General features: G+C 43.1%; 1 protein-coding gene across 2 annotated transcripts in view; it reads left to right on the plus strand.

Moving 5' to 3' along the window:
• The window catches only part of tspan4a (tetraspanin 4a), a gene marked incomplete at its 5' end in the record, with an annotated part of 243,364 nt that overhangs the window by 147,289 nt on the left and 71,377 nt on the right, over positions 1–24,698 (plus strand). For both annotated transcript variants that reach the window (XM_080502307.1, XM_080502306.1), the window contains one exon: positions 12,892–13,083. In XM_080502307.1, coding sequence (XP_080358433.1) covers positions 12,892–13,083 — 192 coding nt within the window. The remainder of the gene's footprint in view (positions 1–12,891; positions 13,084–24,698) is intronic.

The raw sequence follows: 24,698 nt of genomic DNA on the forward strand, positions 1-24,698 counted from the left end.
CGCGCACACGGGCACCCCTGCGTCGCGCAGGCTGCACACAAACATACACGTCACACGCACGTTTCCTCATTCCACTCCGTATTTCACGTCACGTGATGCAATTAGTTTCATCTGCCTCTTTACCCAACTGTTCGCATCGTCACACCTGACGGCTGCGCTTCTACTGCGCGCGCGCACACACACACACACACACACACACACACAACACACACACACACACACACACACACACACACACACACACACACACACACACACACACGCACGGAACTCTTACCGTGACATGACGCTTCGGGGCAGTGGACAGCCAAGGTGGGCGGAGTTAACTCCCTGATTATGAGCACGTGGGCGCGGGGTACAGATCACGTGATCACGGGTGATTTTGATTAATTATTTATCTTTCGTTTCTGACTGGGATTATTTTCTGTTTCGCCGTGGAGGCTGCTTTCGTTTATTCGCGTGGAAAAATGGAGTGTCCTTTTTTTTAAAGAGGAGACGGATATTTATTTACATTTTTGACTGATTGGTTTGTTTACGTTGAACCACACCCACAGGAGGGGTTTACCATTTAAGAGCAGGGCAGGAGGAATCCACGACACCTCATGCAAAAACACCCAACAGGCCCCTGCAAACACTGCGGAGTACAGGAATCTACTTAACACATATTCACACAACGTCCACGCTACCATGGCTACAGACAAATACTCAAAGAAGCACTCCAGAGACAGAAAATAACACTGAACATAACGGAAATACTGAGGAGGAACTCCGAACACGTCATATTCAAGGACATCTTTCTTCAGATTAAAAAAACAACAACAAAAAAAACAGTTAGTAAATAGGATTTAGACGAAAAGCCTCCCACTCAGAAGGTGGTGATGATTCACTCAACCGCCATAAAACAACAGAAGAAGAAGACTGAGAGGAGTCTGTCCCTGGAGGTTGTAGTGGAAATAACAGGCTTGGTAAAGGAAATTGCTCAAACCAATCAGCTGAAAGGAGAGCTGAGGTTTTCTCTCTCTCTCTCTTTATGGCTGTAAATATATATTTTGTCTCACTGTAAATACTGAGCACCGTCACCGTCTTTGGGGAAACAAATCCAAAGTCGACTTGCCATATAGATTGTGGTGGTTATTATTTTGGACGACACTAGAACCCCGCCACAAAGGTTTCTATTACAACACGCAGCAGAATATTACAGAATATGGCGTAATTACATAATGAGTTGAACATTTATTACCTGATGTGACGCGAAAAGGCAGAAACGTGCCAATATTCAAAGACAGTCCTTTACTGTACTACGGTAAAGCTGGAGCCACGAGGCATTCGTAGGCTTTCAGTTTCACTTCTGTACTTAGAAAGTACAGAAACTTAGCAAGTCCGTAGCTCTGTGGTACATCAGGCTTCCTCCGGTCTCAAGGTTAGATCTTCAAACCCCGATGTTGCTCTGTGAAGCTGCTGCCAACCCTGAGCCTTACGGGACAGGAGAGAGTCAATGACTCAATATGACCGATCATGCAAATGACATTGATTCTACTGAAGTGGTCAAATGTGTTTCAGAGATAAAGTCTGTCCATCCATCGACCTTCTAATAACCACCAGGAAGTTAGAGTCACATGGGGGCTGGCGCTAATCCCTAAAAAGACAAATTGGCATCAGTGACATTCCGACACGTACAGCTGCAGGGTCACAAATTCACCTGACTTTGGGTTGGAGGAAGAAGTCAGAGTACCCCGGGGCCAATTCACACACACTGGGAGAACATAGAGGCTCCGTACAGAAAGAGCTGGAATCGAACGGGGTCGTCTCCGCTGACCACGACAAAGCGGCAGCAACACCTTATCTTTCAGAGCCACTTTCTCGCTGCGTCTTGTCTTGATTGATGTGAGTTTACACGGATGAGAGCGCCGCGTGATTTGTCCATCTGCTTAATCCATCTGCCAGTGATTAGATTTTAAAAGAGAAAAAACGGTGTCTTATCTGTCAACAAACACCGAGCAAATTGGTTGTAGAGCTGTAAAACAGGTGATATTGATGTGTTTACACTTGAACGTACTGATCCATCTGCAAAGCGGAGGCCTGATCTTCTGAATGTGTGTAGGTATGGAACTATATGGAGACGAGTGTGGAAGCTTGACGCACCAAGGATGACATGATGGACATGCAAAATAACAGAAACTCTCCTTTTAGCCCAGTTACAGTACTCAATATGGACGATCTTGCCTTGTTTTTCAACAGCTTCGCAGTGCAGCGCCGTGCTGAGGGGATTTTTCACATCTCATAACTAATCTCCTAACACCACCAGGACGTCTGATGATTTGAATAACCAGGTCTGATCCAAGTATTTTGGCCGTTTTATTGTCCGCTCAGCTTGAAACGGACCAGAAAACCTGTCCGTTGTCCACGTGAGGCAGGTTGCCGCTCATTAGGGTGTGTTGACAGGTAAATATGTGTCTGTGCACTCTACTTCTACTGCACAGCGCTGAGAGGGACCGTTGAGTGATTTCAGCACCATGGAAAGCTCACATAGTGTTTTGAGAAACAAAGGCCGTGCCTGGAGGAGTTTCAGCACCATGGACAGTTCCACAGAAAGGCTACAGAACCCTGAACAGTGCACTAGAGTGCTTTCAGCACCACAGGCAGCCACATACAGCATTACTGCAGTGTGTTTTTATGTTTAGATTACAATCCCAACATAAAGTCGATTATGATGCATTATGGCGCAAAAATACAATGAAATGTTAAAAAAACAAAAAGGTGCAAATATCCTATATAAGCACCTTGCTTGGTGGGATGCAATCGATGCATATGGATGCAATCGTGTGCTAAAAGATTATTGTACAATGCATAAAATGATTACAAAGTTTGAGTTGTTTTTGGTTTTTTTAATAAAACATTTGAAATGGGATGTGCAACGCGGCTCTGCTTTTACATGAGTTGCTGCCGTTGTCGTTTTGAGATTTGTTTGCTGGCTTCCCACTGCGTTTGTTTGCAGACTTTATAATAAGACATTTTCGGTGGTTGTACCTATCTGAACTCTGAGTCATTTCTCTTTTTTCCCCCCTATTTTCTTCCAGCTTTGACTTTCTGACAGATCATCTCCAATATTGCATTTAGTTGGGTTTTTTTTTTTTTTTTCTATCACACTCAGAGATGCTTGATAACGTCGTCCACTTTCTGCTTGTGGAGCTCAGCGCTCAGCCCAGTTGCTCCACTCGAGGAAATGAACACTGAAATTATACTGATTTCCATTTGAATGTTCTCGTAGAGGTCCTAATGGAGGGGAGAAAGTGTACGCCATCGGTTCCCTCGGGGGAAATTACTGCTCTGCATATGAATCACTCTGGTTAACCTGAACTCTACATGATGGGATTAGTGGGGCTGCCACAGTATGGCAGCCTGGGAGCAAGGCACAAGGTCCCATGGTGGTGACATGTCCGCTGTGGGAGTCAAACCTGCAAATGTCTCGTTCTGAGTCACCATCTCTGAACCTCGAAGCCTCGCTGAGAACAATTGATTATGCATGAGCCTCCGTTTGAACACAAGTCTTGAAGAATCTCAACCTGTGTAGATTGTCAGCGTTGCGTCATTTCTGTGCTTTTGTTTCATAAAGGTTTCATGTTTACGTTTTGAAAACCTCCTCCGTTTGCACAGGAACAGCAGAAATGCTGGAAGACGATGGAGTTAGCATGTTGGGCCACCAGTGGGTGCTGTTGGTTGTTTCAAAAAGTTACACCCTTGGGAGTTTTTTGTTTTGTTTTTAATTGCATTTTCAGTAGCTCCAAGCACCGTCGTCGTGGAAACAGACCTCCACAAAACGCTACGGAATGAAAATAATATATACGGCTCATTCAAGAACAAAGCTTGATCAGTTCATGTTTGAATAAGAATGAAAATATAATTTACAGCAGCTCTCAATTTTCAGATTTAGAATCTTCCAACCGCTGCTGCCTACAAATGTCAGTACGGATTGATTTAACCCTCACTAAATCTCAATTCCACCAAAATGTATGACTTGGTGTGAGCAAGGATTTGTGGGAGTTTAGAGTTTGAGAGTCGGCAGCACTACTTCACCCACATTTTAAAATAGATATATTGGCTTTTCAGTGTCCGTCCTGCTGGTGAAGTAGCTTTATTGACTTTGGAAGGGAGATAAATGTTATTTCACCCTGTAGCATATGTTGATTAAAGGGTCGGCATATTCCCTCTTGCCCTCTCCCAACTTGTACGAGTTAAAATTGTATTCTGCTTTTTAGAGGCTGGCCAATGTCCATCCTCAATGAATCGATAATTCACTGGTTTTTGCTTTAAAGTATAAAAAAAAAAGCATAAAAAGCCAACAACTTTTGGACCGTCTTTGCAGGGTATGACCATGGGAAAGGTTTTTAAGACAAGGATTCACTCTCCTGGGACAAAGTACACACACGGCTCGCACATCAAAGTATCACAAAAGAAATAAAACATGAGGCATGAGAATTCCAACTCGTGTTCTTTGGTGTATCGCTCGTTTCATTAATCCTCGCTTGTGAGAGTTCCCCATTCGATATATGCATATATATATATATATATATGTATGTACTGTATGTAGAAATTCAGATTACGACCTAAATCCTGGTTCTGAAGTTCTATTTGTGTGTTCTCTTGACCCACGCCATGACTCCAGCAGCAAGTCCAATATGATCAGAGTGTAGATATTCATGTACAGAGTACGGTCATTAAAACTCCACCTGTATTATACATTACCAACCCGCGAGTCTTCCACTGCACATGTATATTTTATAGGGGAAATTACATTTTCATCGTCGTATCATTAAAAAAACAAAACTATATTATCGTGAACTTTTCATTTCACTGCAGCAGCCGTTATTTTGCACACATGATGAAGTAATTTTGGTTAATAGGTGTGCGTATATACTGCAGAAAACCGCTGCGTTCACTCACAGAGCTCTCTCTGTCCCGAAACCAAAGCAGCAGCCAAATAAGGAAAAACCTGCCGCGGCGGAGGGAGGCAGTCCAGATGGCTGCATCAATTTAAAACATTCAAAATCTGTGTGACTGTAAAGAATTCTGCGGCTGCTATATGTGTGTGTGTGTGTGTGTGTGTGTGCGTGTGTGTGTGAGATCAGAGTGAAAATAAAGCTGCATGCAAGACGTTTCAGGGAAAATAACGCAAACGAGGCCGCGCTTCACCAAACTGCGTTGATTAAAACTTCCAGAAGTAATTTCCATATTTGTTTTTTTCGATGTGATACTCCCATAATGTGATTAGTAAATTAACTTCATTTGGGTGAAAATTAACATCAGACAGAGATTTTAGATGCTCGAACGTGAGAATTTAAGCCTCTAAAAACACGGGAAAACTCTGCAACAAACGTTTAGTAGTCAAATAAAGACTGTTGGGATGTTACACGTCAAAATAAACAGAAGAACAAGAATATATAAGAATCTTTTTACACCTTCCTACTCAGGTTCAACACCCACTGAAGGAATGATTAAAAAAAAAATGCAAAAATACAAATAGCATCACTTCATCAACCAGCTTGTCACAACTTGGATAAATCTTATTTAATTTATTATGACAAGATAATGACTCCAAATAGTTGTTCAGGGGACACAAGCTTTTCATTTCGGATACATAATTAAAAAATATATTTAATGTGAGAATTAACTTTTGCGTGCAACGACAATTGTTATTTTTTTCACGCCTTTCAAAACATAATTTGTGCATTTTCGTATTTGAAAAGGTTTGCATTCACAGTGGAATTAGCACGCCAGGCCATTAAGTTGTCGTCATGGAAACGGAGCCCAAAATGCTTACGTAGGTTTTGGGTTTTCCCTTGAAAAAGTTGTGGTATGAACGGGGGCCCACAGCAGGGTCTCTGGATGTGTCCCGGTTTCAGCAAAGCTGATTTGAAAAGAGTGACTCGTCATCAAAGTCCACATAAGCCTCGCTTAACCGCCAATCTGCTGAGGATGTGGAGCGTTGGAGCTTCGCCCGCTGACCGTGGTCAAAAGGCTGAAAGCACAACGCTCCATCACAGATACACACAATGTCGAGGCGCCAAACTAAATGACCCAATTCATCTAAAACGCGGTTCTTGACTGTGAATGGAGTCCAAGTTTCAGTTGATGCAGACAGAGAAGATGCAAACCTCACACAGGAAGGCATTGTTGCAATCAGATTTAGATCTATTAGAGCAGGGGTGTCCAACATGAGGCCCGGGGGCCAGAAGCGGCCCGCCAGAGGATCTAATCCGGCCGCCATGTGATTTTCTTTTTTTTTTTTAAAGTATAAATATGAAAACTGACAGAGGCTGATCTAAAAACACTAGATTGTCAGAAATGACATTCAAAACCGCCCTTGGTCAGAATTAATTAATGCAATGTGTGGAGGTCACATGACGCAACACCTTTCACAATAAAACAACGAGTCCAACTTATGTGAAGTGACACTTTAGACACGTAAACTCAAAATAATTTCCAGATGATGACAAATTGTTTTAATCCTGAATAAAAAGCTGATATCCAGATACAGGTGACTGAGGGGTTTGTTTTTTGCAAATATAATAATATCTGATATCCTTTAATATGTATATTTCAGAATAGACTGGCAAATCCTTGCAGTTACAAAAGAATCAAAAGAAGGAAAGACTTTGCATTTGTCCATATCTGCAGTTTAATATGTGATGTTTGACTTGTCGGCCCCCCAGAGGTCAGATCAGATTGATGTGGCCCCTCAACTGAAATGACTTTGACGCCCCTGGTTTAGAGTTTTGATCTTAGATACAAGATGTTTTGTATATTACACATTTCACTTTTTTAACTTTCTCCAAAAACTTTCTCTTGCCTATATTCACAATTTTCTTATTTTTTATTCTATTTTGAGTGATTTTTTTGGTCAACATTGCCTATTTTTTGTTGTGAGCGATGCATGTCGATACCGTAGGAGGGCACGCGAGGTAAAAATTAAAATTCCACTGCGTGTCTTGTATTTAGACAAGAACTGACAATAAAGCTCACTTCGACTTTGACTTGACTTTGAATTATCTCCGTTAACAGAATAAATTCAGTGGCTAAAATAAATGCTGATCATAAAGTACTCAATGAAGTTATACAATATAAATTGTGCTTGAGTTATTAGCTCCTTGCTCCGTCCCTCACCTGTGGAACAAACTTCCTGGACACTGCTGACACTCACTTCTTTTAAATCAGGACTTAAAACATTATTTTTTTCCTCAGGTTTTTGAATAAACAATAGATTTTACTGATTGTAAATTTATCTTTATACATTTTTTATTTTATTTATTCTCCTTTAAATGCCATTTTAATCCCTTTGTTATAATGTATTCCATAATCTTAATCGCTTCAGATTAAGGTTATGGAATACATTATGGATTTTTAGTTTTAATTTCTTTAATTTCCTTGTGTCAGAATGGTGCTATAGAAATACATTTCCCTTGACTATGAGTAAAATGACTGACTTGAAACAAAAGAAAACCCAAATGATTATAAAATGGTATGTATTAAAAAATACCACTATTACAGTGGTTTGATTATCCCGTCACTTAGAGCAACACTTGCTGATCTATAATGAGCATCAAAGGCATCAAGCGCCTTTCAGATGTGAGGAAACACTTGCACGTCAGCGTCTTGCGGAAATAAACTCCGGCTCCCGACGGTTAATTCTACTTTTTTTTTTTCTACGAAGTAAAGTATCCGGCTCATCGCAGTTGCGTTTGATTTGATTCCACCTCTAAGAGAACAGAAATCATTATACCTGTCAAGTGTCTGGTGTTTGCGGAAGATCTTGCAATTTCCATTACGACTCTGTCACGGCTGAATGAATTACCATTTTGGGAAGCTGGCGAACGTGTCAGCTGTGACGATACAATCAAGGAAACCTGCGATGATGTCCGATGAGCGACACCCACTGCATTCACACTGTCACCTCCGGGTTTTTTTTTTGTTGTTTTTTTTGTCTTTTTGAAAACTGACCTTAAAATCTATTGTTAGATTTCCCCTTCTCATCCTTGCAGCTGTGACCGATCTTCATTAGAAGACACACTCTGGGACGTAATCAGGTTTGTTGGAAGCGACAGTGACAGTGATTCATTTGTAAGCTGCCAAAATCTCCCGGCGCGGCAGACAGTCATGGGAAACCTGCCTGAGTGAATGGAGCCGCACCGGGGTGTGTGTGTGTGTGTGTGTGTGTGTGTGTGTGTGTTTTACTTTCGCTTTGCCCTACTTTTAGCCCAAGAGCTCATTAAATAAGATCTCCAGCTATAGCTGGAAATAGAAAAAGGGGAGGGGGGGGGGGGGGGGGGGGGGGGGGACAATAATCACGTATTTAGGCGTGTAAATCTTATTGCCTTTGGGAGTTCTGGCAGATGGCCGCAGAGTGTGTGTGTAAATGATGGGTGCTTCATAATAGGTACATCTGAAAACCTTTAGTTTACCCAGCATCATTATGTGCCTCTGAAGGCAAACATTTTCTGGATCTTAAGCAAAAAAACAACCAACAACAACAACAAGCGAACATCAAAGCATGAAGGCTGTACGCTGACATTGGCCTCCATACCGCTCACATGTATTCATCCGCAAGCAGCTCAGTTCTTCAAACACCGAACCCAAGTGACTGCGATTGGTCACACATGATCACGAACTCGATGGTCAATAATGACGGTAGTGTCACAATTTAGTCCTTTTAATAGAGACTAAATTTGCCCTTTCTTACTTTTGAAATGGGCAGAAAGAATCCGAGCCCGTGAGAGGAAGGTGGGGTGGTAAGGTCTTGCCTTACACAACCTGCACCGGGGGAAAAGAACCACACGTACGTTACGCACACGTCGGCGTTCACTCACACCAGTAATGAGGTGTGAATATTCTGCCAGTTCTGCTTCGTCGAATTTATTTAAACAGTTTGATTATTGTCTGATTTCACAGATCCAGCCCATTAGCCCCGATCTATTAAAGCTTTGTGCTTGTGGAAATTGGCTCAATCGCATGTGAAAGCTGATCTATTAATGCAGGGGTGTTAAACACATCTTAGTTCAGAGGCCACATGAAGCTCAATTTCATCTTCAGCGGGCCGGACCGGAAAAATAGCGCCATAAATAACCTTTAAATGTAAAGTCGAAACTGTCTCTATTTTCACAAAAGCAAATAATTACTACAGAGAATGACTCCAATGTCAACACAAAGACAATTTTAATTAATCTTTCTTGTGCAAAACACAGTGAAATGTCTCAAATAAACACTTCTCCTCTCACTGTTGCATTAACAAACTCCACATGACCGCAGTTTGATGGCAACCGGAATCTTTCATGGCTGCTTCACCAAACTGAAGAAATGTTTTTTTTCTTTAATTCAATATTTCCCGTGAAGTTTCTTATCTTCTGCCCGGTGGTTTGGCGCCAGATCGGAGCCTCTTGCACACAATGTGCAACTTGATTTGCTCAAATCCAAAAGTGCTTATGATCGCATGCGTTTTTAAAGACATTTGAGAAGGAGGTGCAGATTGACTCGGCATTGTAAAGAGAAGCTGCGCTTACTTCAGTGAGGAGCGTTTCTTCAGCGAGAGCCCCACAACTTTTATTTTCCCACTTAATAATAAGAGAGTTGTCTTGTACCTCACATTTTGATCCGTCTCCCATATGTCCTTTTTCTTTCATCGTTTCTTTTTTCCAAATTCCTATATATTTCCTGTTTTACTCTGATGGTCCATAAATTCAAAACGTATCAATCCACGAAAGGCTACAAGCAGCGGCAAAGGGTGAAGACCAATTATTTGAAACAGTTTGAACACCTTTCCTAAACTATATACCTGCAGATCTGAGAAATCTGCTGGTGAGGGGCACACAGTTGTCCCAACGGAATAAAATCTCCCCCTGCGACTCTCAAACTGGAGTTTAACAGACTTTTGATGACTGGTTGTGCTTTATTACTGTTCTGGTGAATTGGACTATATTTTGGATTTGTTTAAATAGATAACTTGCTGTCTGGTGGGGGGGGGGGGAGTATTTTTGTTTGTATTTTCTGTGTGCATAGACACGACACGACACGACACGACACGACACGACACGACACGACACGACACGACACGACACGACACGACACGACACGACACGACAAGACAAGACAAGACAAGACAAGACAAGACAAGACAAGACAAGACAAGACAAGACAAGACAAGACAAGACAAGACACGACACGACACGACACGACACGACACGACACGACACGACACGACACGACACGACACGACACGACACGACACGACACGACACGCCTTTTATTGATCTCACAGTGGAGAAATTTACTCGGAACATTCAGCTCTTAAAGACTCATGAGGAAAGGAAAGACAAGAAATGTGCAAACATGTGCAATCTTATATACAATGACTATCAAATAGGACTAAAAATAAGATAAAAATCACAAACTATAATAAAGTATAATAAGTTCTAAGTGCTACAATAAAATGTGTTAAAAATTCTTCACAGCAACTTCTAAGTTTGGTCTGGGTAGAGCGAAACTCCACAAGCAGGTCACAATCCTCGCCCTCTAAGATGTCACCAGTGATGGAGGCACATCGTTCTGCAGCTCGAGGCTCATTCCACTGTGGCCACGGCGTCAAATCTGTATCCAGGAGGAGGAAGCGTAATGACTGCCATCCCCACCACTGAATATCTGCACTCTCATCTTATTCTACTTAGGACTCGTCGAGCCACAGGGTCAGGAGAGAATGTGCAGCCCATTACATTTCTCCGGCTGCTGATCGAGCGCAGACGTGTGGGTCGACAGGCAACGCCTGCTGGGGTCCACTGACTGCCAGGGGACGGCGGCCATTACTCAGATAGAGATCAGACGCTCCCGTCTGCTCGTGAGGAGGAGGAGGAGTGTGGCCATGATGGATGGAGGGATGGAGGGATGGATGGAGGGATGGAGGGAGGTCACACTGAGTGAGCTCATAAGTCTGCTTTTGTTTTGAAAATGTCCATTATGAACAGATGCTGGTTTTTCTGCCTCAAACACATCCAATCCAACTTTATTTATATAGCACATTTAACGCAACAGCCAAGGTTGACCAATGTGCTTCACAGTTGAAGGTAATAATAAAATAATAAAACAACAAAACCACAAAAACAAAACAACAGTGTAACAGTGAGTGAAAATCACAGCAGACACATTTGTACTCGCGCTTGTGCAGAAGAACTATTTACTGTTGTGCGCATGCGCAGTAACAGGCTTGCAGAGAAGTTTGCGTTTTCTCCTCTTCACACAGAGACGGCGTCGGAGCGTTTCCAAAAAGTTGCTATTTTCAGTGGCTGCGACCAGCGTCGTCAAGTGACGGACCCCCGAATGGAAAGCTTTCGCCTTTTCACTTAAAAACATCGTCGTGTAAACGAGCATCAGCTATACAAGTTTGAACCTTTTTGGTCTTTTAGAAAGAAGTTAAAGTGTCGTTTCATGAAGACATTGCCGAACACGAACAAATGAGTCGCCTCCAGACCAAACAGGAAGCAGAACTTTTAAATTCAACTTGTGCTCAACCTCTAGTTCTCCTTTGACAATCTGTCATCCGATGCTTTGTTTGATTTAAGCTGTCAATAAAATCTGTTCACATTTTACTATCAAACCTTTTTATGTTGTAGTTGAATCTCTTGGTGTTTGTTAGGGACTGTTGTGCTCTTGCAAACTATTAGGCTGTTCTGTGCATCGGTTTTGCATCACGATGTAAAAGCGTGTCTTTCTGGTTGGCTGGCGACTCTGAATGGCCGCAGGCGTCGATGTCAGTGTGTTTGAGACAAGACAAGACAAGACAAGACAAGACAAGACAAGCCTTTATTGATCTCACAAAGGAGAAATGTACTTGTTACATTCTGCTCTTAAGGAAACTCATGAGTAGGAAAGACAAGAAATGTGCAAACAGCTAGATAAGAATAGAGGGATCTTATATACAATGACTATCAAGAACTCTAAGGGCCAAAAATATTTACAGTAGAAAGTAATAATAAGTAAAAAAATAAAATAAAACAGGACTAAAATAAAAATAAGATAAAAATCACAGACTACAATAAAGTATAATAAGTTCTAAGGGGAGCAAAGTATACAGTACGATGAAATACAGGAAATTAAACTATAATGGAGGGGCGGCAAAGTGTAGAATAAAAGGGGGGTCAAGAGTGAAGCGGTGAGAAGCCGACGTGGTTCAGTCTGACGGATCACGCAGATCAAGAGCAAGAGTTCCTCTAAAACGATCACTTCCCATCATCAGCTGTGTCTTTGAGAGCTGTTAGTGCTTCACACAGGGCGAGCTTCCCAAAGAGTTCATTTTGGTTTTTTTCGGCGCAGGTTAAGAAAACAGGGCGAGATATGTTAATTGGCGAGCTTCAAAGGTGCTGGCAGACGGATTACTGTTGGTGGTGCACAGCCTGGTAGCTGTTTTCAGCCTTTATGCTGCAGTTAAGCTGCTCCTGACTGTAGCCTCACATTTTCCAGGCAGATGTAAGCGGTGTCAGTCTTCTGTAACATTTTGCAAAAAAAAAAAAAAAAAAAAGGAAGATATTCATTTTTTTTCCTCCTCAAACGCAAAGTACATCCTTTAAACTGTGAAGTTTCGCGGCCCCGGTTTCTTTACTCTGCTACTTATTTTGATCTTCTCCCCGAACTCTCGTAGCTGTTTTTTTTTTTTGAGAAAACTCTTCTTTTTTTCTTCTTCTTCTTCCTCCCACTATCATCTGCTTTGCCCACACTGGTGTGCAGATTAAAGGAAAACAAAACATACAGTCACGACAAATGTTTTGGGCGGCGTCACGCGTGGCGGTGTTTCGTTGTTTGGGCGTGACAGCGCCGGCGTGTGTGCACTGACAGCCTCTTTGTGTTTCTCTGCAGCTGGGAGGATGTGGCATCCTGGGGGTGGGCGTGTGGCTCTCGGTGACCCAGGGGAACTTTGCCACCCTGTCATCGTCCCTTCCGTCCCTGTCGGCGGCCAACCTGCTCATCGCGGTGGGGACCATCATCATGGTGATCGGCTGCCTGGGCTGCGTGGGCGCAGTGAGAGAGAGCCGCCCCCTGCTGCTGACGGTAACTTCTCAGTGTGAGCCTCGACGCGAACGCTCTCCCATCAGAGTCCGCGCTTGAATTATGAGCAATACGAGTACCGTTGTCGTAAATGGCGTGCCGGGTGTGCCGGGAATCACTTTCACCTCACAGTGGGCATGTTGTGGGTTCAAATCTGTGCCGTCTCCTCTGTGTGGCGTTCACAAACTTCCTGTGCGTGTGAGACGCTGCCGGATATTCTAGTTTCCTTCTACAGTCCTTCGATGTTTAACGCCTCGCTTACATGGACGTGTTTTCAGATGGAAAGCAGATGTTGCATTTTGGGTGTTTGTTTACTCTTCTTCTTTTTTTTTTTTTTACAAACGGTGCATATTAATGCAATAAAGTAGCTGTAAAGGAGCCGGATTTAGCACAAGGCTGTTGTCCCACACACAGGAACATACAGAGGTACAGACATATAAGAAGACCAAAAGTAACATATGTGAAAACAAAGACAATAAGGATGAAATGGTTCTTCCTAAAACTTACTCTACTATCTCTTTCCAACAAATGAAATAAATTAATTAACAGGAGAGAAGTACAAAGGCAGAACCTGATCATCCTCGCGACGTTCAAGGAACACAGGAACAGGTCAAAAACAAAAAAACGCCAAGAAATAAGAACATAAAAATATACAAAAAAGGAAAGAAGCTATGTACACATGTATACACAAACACATAAATATACACATATATAAACACATCCATACATACATACACACACACATACATGCAGACATACATACACATACTGTATACACAATGTGACATTTACCTATACATAACTACACATATATATATATGTAAACCAAAAATACTGTCTCATACTGTCTCTTAAAACCAACAAAGGTGGAGCGTTTTCTAAAAGCTGTAGGTAGAACATTCCAGTTTGTGCAAACGTAGACAACAACAGTGCTCGGAGTCACTAAAAACAACACTTTTCGAAAACGCTACAGCTTCTTCCAATAGAGTCCAGGAAATACATTTATTTCATCATCATCACAGGTGGAGACATTTTATTTCTTACACACAAGTGACAACAAAGGAAGACTTGAAATATTATAGTGGATTGTTCTCTGTGTGCATTTGCATGTTTGTTTGTTTTTTAATTACATAAAAACGGCACCCAGTAGTGGCCCAAGTGCAAACCGATTTTGAAACGAACATGCCAAAATGATGCATTCTCTCTCGATAGGTCTTGTAAACGGGACCTAAATTGCCTTTACATGTGAACGCAAATATGTGTGATTGTCTCTTTGGCACAATCTGCTGGAAACTATCATTTTCCTCTATTCGTTCCAAAAAGTTCCACGTGCAGATGACAATATTTCGGTGATTATTGCTGTACAAGCAGAAACGTTAAAGATGCTGTAGTTTCAATGCAAGGCCACTTTATACTCCGCCTTTCAGAAAAAGTCATTTAAAAACAAAACACTGCACTCCAGAGGTCTTTTTCAAGTTTTCAGAGATCCCCAACAAAAATGTGACATTTTCACTTGAAAAACGTCCCATAATGAGCAGAGCCTCTGCGTTGGCCACTGGTGACCCGTCTAGACTGATGCTGGGAGTGAATCCAGTTGCCTGCCTTCCCTGATTTGGAAGATGGGTGGCTGAATAAGCTTTTACATTCCCGAACAGGATGCTTTTCTGTTTTCTCTTTCCATCAATGAGCAATCAGACACACTGGTGATTCAGCTGGTCTGCATTCCATGTGAAGCTTGTGCATGAAGCGTTGTGAAACAGCTGGTGTCTGTGAGGAAAACAGCTTATGTACAAGAAGCAATTCATCTCACATTTCTAGTTTGTTTGAAGCAGAGCCACAGTTATGAGCTGCAGTCATCAGCCAGGCTTTGCAGACAAACAAATATTGAACAGCTCTGACAGAAACAAATTAATGCAAGAGGCACTGAGTAATTACAGTTTGTTTGAGCCTTCATTGGGTCTTTATGGATGCTAGATGTGTTGCTGTAATGTGGAAAAATGTAAATATCTACCGAACTATACCAGTGGTAGCCAACATTAGCCTCATAGCCTCGAAACCCTGCAGGTCAGGAGCAATTCATCTACCATTGTCGTAGGAAGCTGGAGCCTTTTGCAGCTTTTTGCAGGGATAAATCCTGAACTGGTTGACAGTCTATCACAGGGTAAACACAGTATAGGATACTATATATATATTATATATACTATACATGCCTGTACTCTGCCAATCCTATGATTACATGACCAGTCACACACTGGTGGTTTGCTATTGCTGGAGTTATGCTGCACATTTTAAAAACCTTTGTTTGCAAAACCAATTCAAATATAATGGAATATCTCCACGGGAAACAAACAGCTACGCCGGGAAGAAAAAAAAAAAAAAAGCGTGGAAGCAAACATGAGCTAAACTCTGACTATACATGACATATTCACACTCAATTCAATGTTTATTTGTATAGCGCCTTTCATGACATAGTGTTGGCACTTTACATTCATAGAAAATATAGAGGGGGGGAAAAAAATAATAATAATAAATTGTCATGTGCATGCGGATGGACGGGGAACATTCCTCCTACTGGGAAGAAACGTCACGCACATCCACACCCGGACGTGACTTGTGTTCCGTTCGCAGTTGTTGGTGTTGTTGAGGGAAGGGACAGGCCAGAGAGCAACACACAAGCAAGCTGATATCTGGCAGCACACTAATCAACATGCGGTGGACTTCATGGTGGTAGGAGGCAGAGATCAGGAACTCCTGGTTTCACAACAAGACAACAGAGATCTTGCAGGAGAGAACAGACGGGGGTCAAGGAGGAGAAAGTAACGGAAGAAAGACAAAACACTCCTGCTGCCATTTCATGTACGAGGGAAGGTCAGTGGCCTGAATCTGCCCAAGTTCAATGATGTTGTGATTTCAAAGCATAGAATTTAGTCATTATTTCAGTGTTTTGACTCAAAACTGTAGGTTCAGTTTGAAAGATTTTTTGCTGCGACAACAAGCAACTAGCGGCCGGAGCTGAAGTGGAGGAACACCGAGTCATTTATCAAAAAAACAAAAACCAACGAAAGATCAACCACAGAATTACTACTTCTGACGAACAAAACACGTGACAATTAATTGTCAAACTCCAGCTTTCCAATAGACAAATGAGCGGAATTACCGACAATTAACTTCACGTTCTCCCGACATAACATAACTATTGTGAAATTGTTGAAGATGTAAATAATGACCTGCCAACCGCTTGTGACAGCAAGAAAAAAATGTAAATGTTCCGGTTCCAGCTTCATTTGCACAGATCACCTGTGGTGTATTAACAGCTCCCCACGGCTCAGTGTCGTCATCACTGCTGAACGGTGAAGTCACTGCAACCACGGAGCAATATATTGAACAAATATCACTGTCATACTGGTTTGCATGGAGATGTAGTAGTTGATATTCTGGCCTCATTGTGATTCCGTCTCAAATCTTGGGCCGTTCCTTTCTCTTGGGAGAAAAGAAGCATTTTCTCCCCGAGTAAACAAGAGTTTTGTCCAGACAGCAGGGAAGCACCGATCCAGGTTTATTCACTTCCAATGCCTGGCGGGCTGAATGACCAACCGACCAAACAATTGGCTAATTGGTAATTTTGGTTTCCATATTTTCTTGAAAAGAAATTGAACTGCTGACAGCCTTTAACCAAACCAACCAACCACATTTACTCCCGTGGTGTTTTAGTTCTCTCCCTGCTTCGGCCGACCTGACTCTAATGATGACGTCATCACCAAGGTGGTGAAAAAGCCCAATAATGAGCCCCTCATTGTAATCAGGTGCTGCAACAGGGAAGAGCTGAACCCTGCGGGATGCCGCCCCCCCCCCCCCAGGCCCCGAGCTCGGACACCCCTGCACCGGGGTGAAACCCCCCCAGAAGACACACGAGAGACAAAGTAGTGATTTCTCCGCCTCGCAGTATTGAATTTCCCCGAGGTTATGAGGTCTGATTGTCTCAAGTCCTTCTGCACCTCATTACGGCGCTGCGCCCGGTTGTAAAATGCAGAGTACAGCCATGTTGCTCAGGAGCAGGGTGCAATTTTCTGCTTGTCACTCTGCTTCATTACTTTCACCTCGGGGGGGGGACATACGCACACTGCATCTCCGACGTACAGTGATTAACACTACTTAACCAGCGCACCGCACTAAACACATCAAAAGAACGTATGTTAAGATCTCAGCCTTTTCTCACACGTGATTATATACTGCTTCCCTCACCAAGTGGCACGTTTTGAGAGAATTATATTTCTTGTACTCCTTAAATAAAATATAGGGTTTTGATGACTGCGCACACAAGCGATATTTATAATAGCCTTGGATTTAATTTCCTCTTCATGACATTTATTTTTGTAGAGTTTTACTAAAATATGACGTTTTAAAATCTCGGGTTTTAATAAAATGTCGGTTTATCTAATTAAATGTGAACCTTTTTCAACAACTTGGACATTTGACAACAGAGAGATGAAATGGAAGCTTCTAGTCTGTAACATCTATTTCATCTTATAGACTTAAGTACTTATGTACTACTTAATACTTATAAACCCAGCTAAAGCGGAGTTAGAGCAGACGCTAATATCAATGCGATGTTGAACAGTTTGAATACGTCGAAAGTCCGTTTATGTAGAAGCTGTCAACAAAATACCAAATGAGCCCATGGAGAATTGTGTATTTGTAACGTGATTTCTAGTTTTTTGTTTTTTTTTAAAGAACTCTTGGCTCTGCTTGCTCCTCCTGGAAAACAATCCTCAGAGCAGATGGCCGACATGAAAGAAGGTCTGTTGTCGTGGACAGAGATCCGACTCACATCCACGCCAGAGCCCCCGCCGACATGGCCGCTCTCCTGTTCAATGTCTGGAAATATTTATGGTAGCTTCCCCATTTCCAGTACAACAGGCTCGTGTTTGTTTGTTTGTTTGCTTGTTTGTTTTAGGGTGCAACAGCTGCCGTGAGTCATGTTGAAGTACCGACAGCACGGCCTCATTCACAGGACAGAGAAGTACAAAACGTGACTCCGCCCACCTTTTCGACCGGCGCAATGCTAAACGGGCTCTTTTCAAGAAATCACAGAATCGGGGTCAGACACTGCAGCAAATTCAAAATAATGCTTCAGATCCTTGCATGTCTGTCTGGAAAAACAACGTTTGAACCCTGCGTGCTCGTTACTTCAAATACAACATTTTAAATTCATCAAAAACGATTCACGACTGCCCTGCAGAAACTAATAGCTTCAAAGGACACCTGAAAAGTGCAAATATTAGGGATGAATTAGGTACTAAATCCTCGAAATGATGATGTAATACAGCTTCTATGAATAAAGTTGCTTTGGAAATTATTGAAAAGGGTTTTCAGAGCTAAAATACAGATTTTTCAGATGATGTGATGATGCCTGAGTTCACAGTGACTGACATTTAGATGGTATTATGTTCCAAGAGAGGGAGAGAGAGAGAGAGAGAGAGAGAGAGAGAGAGAGAGAGAGAGTGGGAGAGAGACAGAGACTGAGACAGAGAGAAAGAGAGAGAGAAAGAGAGTGGGAGAGAGACAGCGATAGAGAGAGAGAGAGAGAGACTGAGATAGAGAGAGAGAGAGAGAGAGGGAGAAACAGACTGAAAAAGCGAGAGAGAGAGAGAGCGAGTGGGAGAGAGAGAGAGTGGGAGAGAGACAGCGATAGAGAGAGAGAGAGAGAGACAGAGAAAGAGAGAGAGAGACAGAGAGAGAGAGAGAGAGAGACAGAGACAGAGAGAGAGAGACAGAGACAGAGACAGAGAGAGAGAGAGAGAGAGAGAGACAGAGAGAGAGAGAGACAGAGACAGAGAAAGAGAGAGAGAGACAGAGAGAGAGAGAGAGAGAATGAACTCTGTTTACACAACATTTTGAAGAGAAAACCTGAAGCTCTCGTTGTGATTTTGGTGTCCGTTTCCACGACAACCTGCTCAGAGCCGCTGAAAACAGAACTTCTGGAAAACGATTACAAAGGTGGAACTTTTTGAAAATGCTCCGATGCCGCAACCTTTCTAAAACGCTGCGACTGCGTATGTTTCCCACGGCAATGGTCAACCGTTGCTCAGGATACGGACAATAACAAGAAGGTTTCCTCTGTCGTGTCACGACTCCCAGGCCATAGTCTCCTGGAACTCGGTGGTTTTATTTTGACAGTCCATATAACAACAGTCCAACTTGGTGGTCTGTCCACTAGAATGTCCGTGTTCTCCTCCTATTGCTAATGTTTATAGCGGATTGTTCTCTGCGCACATGTGTGTGTGTGTGTGTGTGTGTGTGTGTGTGTGTGGTTGTATTACTAAAACAACCAACAGCGCCAACTTGTGGCCCGGCCTGCCAACTAATATGTTTTCAGACTTTCTGACATTTGAAAACGTTTCCTGGTAAATGCGAAACTTTGTGAAAATGCATTTTCGAAAAGCTCCACCTTGGAAGCCGCTTCAGTGTCGCCGAGCAACGTGGTCATGGAAATGGTGAATCGGTTAAAATAATGAGAAAAAAAACCATTGGGACAATAAAACAGTTGTGTTTGCTGTGAGGCGTTTCAGTGGGACGACAAATTGGTGTCAAATATACAAATATAATAAAACCAAAAGCACTCGTATGAAGTGTTGAAACCTCGTCCGTGTCACGATTGACAAACCTACGTGAGCCAACAATCAACACAACACAACATTTATCAGAAAGAACAATCCTATGTAGGGAGGAAGAAAAAAAAATAGAATTAATCATTCGGCAAATTGCACAGCAGGAGCACGCAATTATGAGCTCCATGGGAATGAGTCTTGGTGTTGATCATTAGCATGATCCATGACATTTTCCCCCACAGTGACCAGGACAATTCCTGCGCCGTGTCAATATAATGAGACGGGGCAAATTATAAGTCTGCTTTAATGAGTGACGGAGCAGCTCGTTCTTCATGGAGATTAGGAGGCTGCTCCCCCCCAATTAGCATGATGATCGCTGGAGAGGAGACTCTTGCAACGCGGTGCTGAGACGCTTGAGGAGCGACTGCCGCGCTGGGGAAAAATAGAAATAAAATAAAAGCAAATATCAAATATCAGTCAGCTATGTTGAAAACACGCAGCCAATATTCTGCGTGAACTTCACAAACCTTGTATCTTGTTATGTGGACACAAAAGAACGTATATTTTATTTAGAAAAAGTAGCCAATTGGAGTTTTTTTTTTAAATTTTAATAAAGCTGTGGCCTTCATACTTTGTCGTACTGCTGCAACCTTTGAACGATGTTACAGAGAAAAAGGTTGGATTGCAATTGTAGCACGGAGACTAATCACTGCAGAGGAAACCTTTAAAGACCTTGACGACCGGTTCAAACGCAGCCTATTATGAACAAACAATATTAGGTTTCCACTTGGATGGACATGAAACCTCCGCTGCACAATTCCCCAACTGCAAGGCGCATCCAGCGACGCCTGGTTTCAAGGTGGGACCGCGTCTGTTGGCCACGGCGGGTGAACGTCGAGGCGTTTTCAGAGGCTCGCTCTCAGACGCCGCGGAAACTTCCAACCAAACGCGCTCGCTGTGGAGCAGTCGGCGCCTCGGCTCCCTCGCCATAGAAACAGAGGCTTATTGGAGATCTGTCATCGCGGTGAAGTTGCCAGGCAACCGGCGGAGACTTCAGGAAGTCACTGCATCGAGGTCAAGGAAACACTGCGGGGCTGGGGGAGTCCAAACTTAAGCTTCATTTACCGTCCAGGATTTTACGTGAGAATCCAAACTAAACCTGCAACGTCCAAAAAACGTGTCTGACTGACTCATGATTAGTTTGCTCGTCCATTAATCTTCACATTACTTTTACATCAATTCAATCAATTGTTATTTTTGCACATAAACAGTTCGGTTCCGTCTTCGTTTACTCACGTAAGTTATTAAAAACATATTTTTTTCGTGATGAGAAAGAAAACAAGAATTGTACATTTTGCAACACTTTATGTTGTAGAATTTCAGTAAAAGTCGGATCAGAAGGAAAACATTGAGATGAATCAATGCTCACTGAGCAATAGTAGGACACAGGTATAAATGGCCGTCTCAAGCTTGTCTCAGTTCGCAGGTCACGCCTCTTTTTTGTGGATTTCATGTGAAGCGCTCCCACACTCTGGATTACTTTCTTTTTCCTCTCCTGATTTATCTCTTTTCTGCAGTTCCTTTTAAAGGACATTACATCAGCAATACTATGATCACAGTTTAAATGTTATGCTTTGAGACTGAAAATCAGAAGTTGGACACATGCTGAGACGTTCAGGGTCCAGCCATCGCATTTGGCTGTTTTGTTATCTTCACTATTCTCCTCATTCTAGCATTGTTGTTGTTGGTTTTTTTTTTTTTTTTTTTTTAAACAATTTTTGAATTCTTTCATCATTCATGTGGTTTTGGTCGTTTTTCCAAACTCAAATGCAAGTCAGTGTAGAATTTTCTATCCTGAAAAGGTTTTTTTATTGTTATTTGTTGGAATCTGAGCTATTAAACACAAAATGAATATGAAAACCTGAATAAAAAAATAGATAAAGTCTGGTGATCCGAAGCTGTCAGAGCTCACGCTTGATTAGCAAGTGCCAGAAACCTCACGAGTTTGTTGTTTAGCGTCCGACATCGGGAGTTCCTGTCAGTGTGACGGAGACGTAACCACAAACATTTAAATAAACTGAACCTGCAAAGCCGCAGTGAAGAGTCCATTCTCACAGCACAATTACACACTGTTTTCTTGACAGTTGTTGTTTTTATATCTCATTAAGGTTTGTACGCAATTAAAACTCACGGTTGACAACTGCGTTTGCACAATAGAGAGGTTAGAGGTCTGAAACACAGTTACTTTAATTGTACTTTGGTTTAGGAATTAAATTATACAAAGAGCTGACGTTAGTATCGAGTCTCCGTGTTTAACCAGCGGACTGCTCACCCCAGCTTGGTAAGGTTCAGAATAGAATAGAATAGTTCTGATATACTGAAGGAAGCCGCCAGTATAAACACACTTGAAAATCCAGAAATGTATTGAACAAAAAAGGTTCAACATGAAAAAAATCTAATAATTTAGGAGCAATATTGTGATTTTCTGGCATGAATTAATGGTTTGAATATTGTCCGATCTGGCCCCGAAATTATATGAAACGCCTTTTTTTTTTTTTCTTTTTTCAGTAGAAGTTAGTAAAAGTTAAATTACATGAGCATCAAATTCTGACACGGAAACTTTTTTTTTCCCAGCTGGAGAGCAAATTGTACCAAAAAGACCCAGATTGCACTTTTTCCAAGTTATGATCATAGTTTTGAATAAAAAAAGAGGATGAAATGTGAACATTTGCACTGCCCTGCATGAAAATAAATAGAGAAACTGGAAATTTGATGCGATATGATTTGGCGGGGGCCGACCCCCCTCGGCTGAAGCGAGTTTGAGCCGCCGGTTCTGCCGGGAATGAAGAAAGTAGGTTTTATCTGAAATCAATGCGCCATGCACGTCAAAAAAACCAGAGTTCAGTGTAAAAATCCAATATCTTGTCCTTTTAGGTTAGATATAGACGGGCAATTTGGCGCGGCAGTCATTTTTGACGTTGTTTTACGGGGCAACGGGTCATTAAAGCTAATCCGTGGAAGGACTCCAAGCTCATCTCCCCCCCAACAGATTGGAGCGATAGGTGAGATCACTACGGCGGTGATCGGGAGTGCATTGTTGCCGGGGCACTTTAAATAGCTCCGAGAAACAGAAGGAGCAAAACTGATTAGACGAAGCACATGAAAAGAGCGCAGCTGTTGCCTCGAAGGCTTCCCGAGGCGGCGCCGTTTCCCCCGGAGGCATCGATTTTTCGACGGGGAGGAGGAGGAGGAGGAGGAGGAGGAGGAGGAGGGACTGGCGGACCTGACAGCGCCGGCCTCGCCGGGCCTTCCGGGCTGTCAGCGCACAAAGAGCCGCCGCGTGGAAATCACAGCCGGGATTGAAGACCAAAGGATCGATGGCGGCGCCCCGGACTCTGATAGCGGCTGATCGCGGAGAAGCGCCACCCAGCCGTCAATCTCCTCTGAAGAGTGACGGCGGCGCCGGCGCCTTAACAAGCCTCCACAATAAATGAACATGAGCATATGCATAAAAGCCTCTGGAGTCTATTACAGGCCTTTTCATAGTGCGCGTTATCTGCATGTGGTCTTTATGGGCCAATAAAAGCTCGTCTCCTTCAGATATATTAGCGCCAAACCTAAAACGTGGAGTAAATATTACAACATGAATCCCGGCTCCGCTGTGACTAATTGCGCCGCTGTTTTTCCTCGGCGTTATGGACTCCTCCGCGCCAATAAAATATTAAAACCAGAGGAATCTTTATTGTCTGCTCCAGTAAAAGTGGCGTCCTGCAGGTTTTGTGTTCTCCTACTCCAGGCCGTCGGAGGGAGACGCCGCCCGGGCCGCGGCTCATTAGCTCTCGAGGAACAAAAGGACTAATGTCGGCGAACCCCGCGGGGGGGCGCCGGCTCGCCGACACGGGAACCCTCGGGTCCTGCGGGACCGCGTCGCTGGGCTTTATCTGCTGCCTGAAAGACTGACGTGATTATACACGCCGTCACTCGTGTCGGGACTATCTGTGCATCACAGACTCACACAGAGACCAGAACTAAGAGGCGGGGGGGAAAAAAAAAATCCCTGACTGCTCAGCTTTTCCTGGTTTTAAATTCGTGGTGTTATCGGGCGATGAGAACGATTAGAGGTCTTGAAACGGATGGTTCTCACTGTCGGACTGCCTCTGACTGCATGATGAGGGTGACTTTCAGGAAGTGAAGAGAGAGACCGGGTGCATTGCTATGCAGCATACGACCTTATTATTCCTGGGAATTTATAATCCCATTTATCTCGAAGAAAAGCCGTGGACTCCCTCTCGCTCACTTTCACCACTTTGAACACTACAAGTGTTCCATCCCAGATAGACGATTCCCAGATAGACGATTCCCAGAGAGACGATTCCCAGATAGACGAATCCCAGATAGACGATTCCCAGAGAGACGATTCCCAGATAGACGATTCCCAGATAGACGATTCCCAGAGAGACGATTCCCAGAGAGACGATTCCCAGATAGACGATTCCCAAATAGACGATTCCCAGAGAGACGATTCCCAGAGAGACGATTCCCAGAGAGACGATTCCCAGATAGACGATTCCCTGATAGACGATTCCCTGATAGACGATTCCCAGAGAGACGATTCCCAGAGAGACGATTCCCAGAGAGACGATTCCCAGATAGACGATTCCCAGAGAGACGATTCCCAGAGAGACGATTCCCAGATAGACGATTCCCAGATAGACGATTCCCAGATAGACGATTCCCAGAGAGACGATTCCCAGAGAGACGATTCCCAGAGAGACGATTCCCAGAGAGACGATTCCCAGAGAGACGATTCCCAGAGAGACGATTCCCAGAGAGACGATTCCCAGAGAGACGATTCCCAGAGAGACGATTCCCAGATAGACGATTCCCTGATAGACGATTCCCAGATAGACGATTCCCAGATAGACGATTCCCAGATAGACGATTCCCAGAGAGACGATTCCCAGAGAGACGATTCCCAGAGAGACGATTCCCAGAGAGACGATTCCCAGA

The sequence above is a fragment of the Blennius ocellaris genome (assembly GCF_963422515.1).
Source record: "Blennius ocellaris genome assembly, chromosome: 1".
Lineage (NCBI taxonomy): Eukaryota > Metazoa > Chordata > Actinopteri > Blenniiformes > Blenniidae > Blennius > Blennius ocellaris.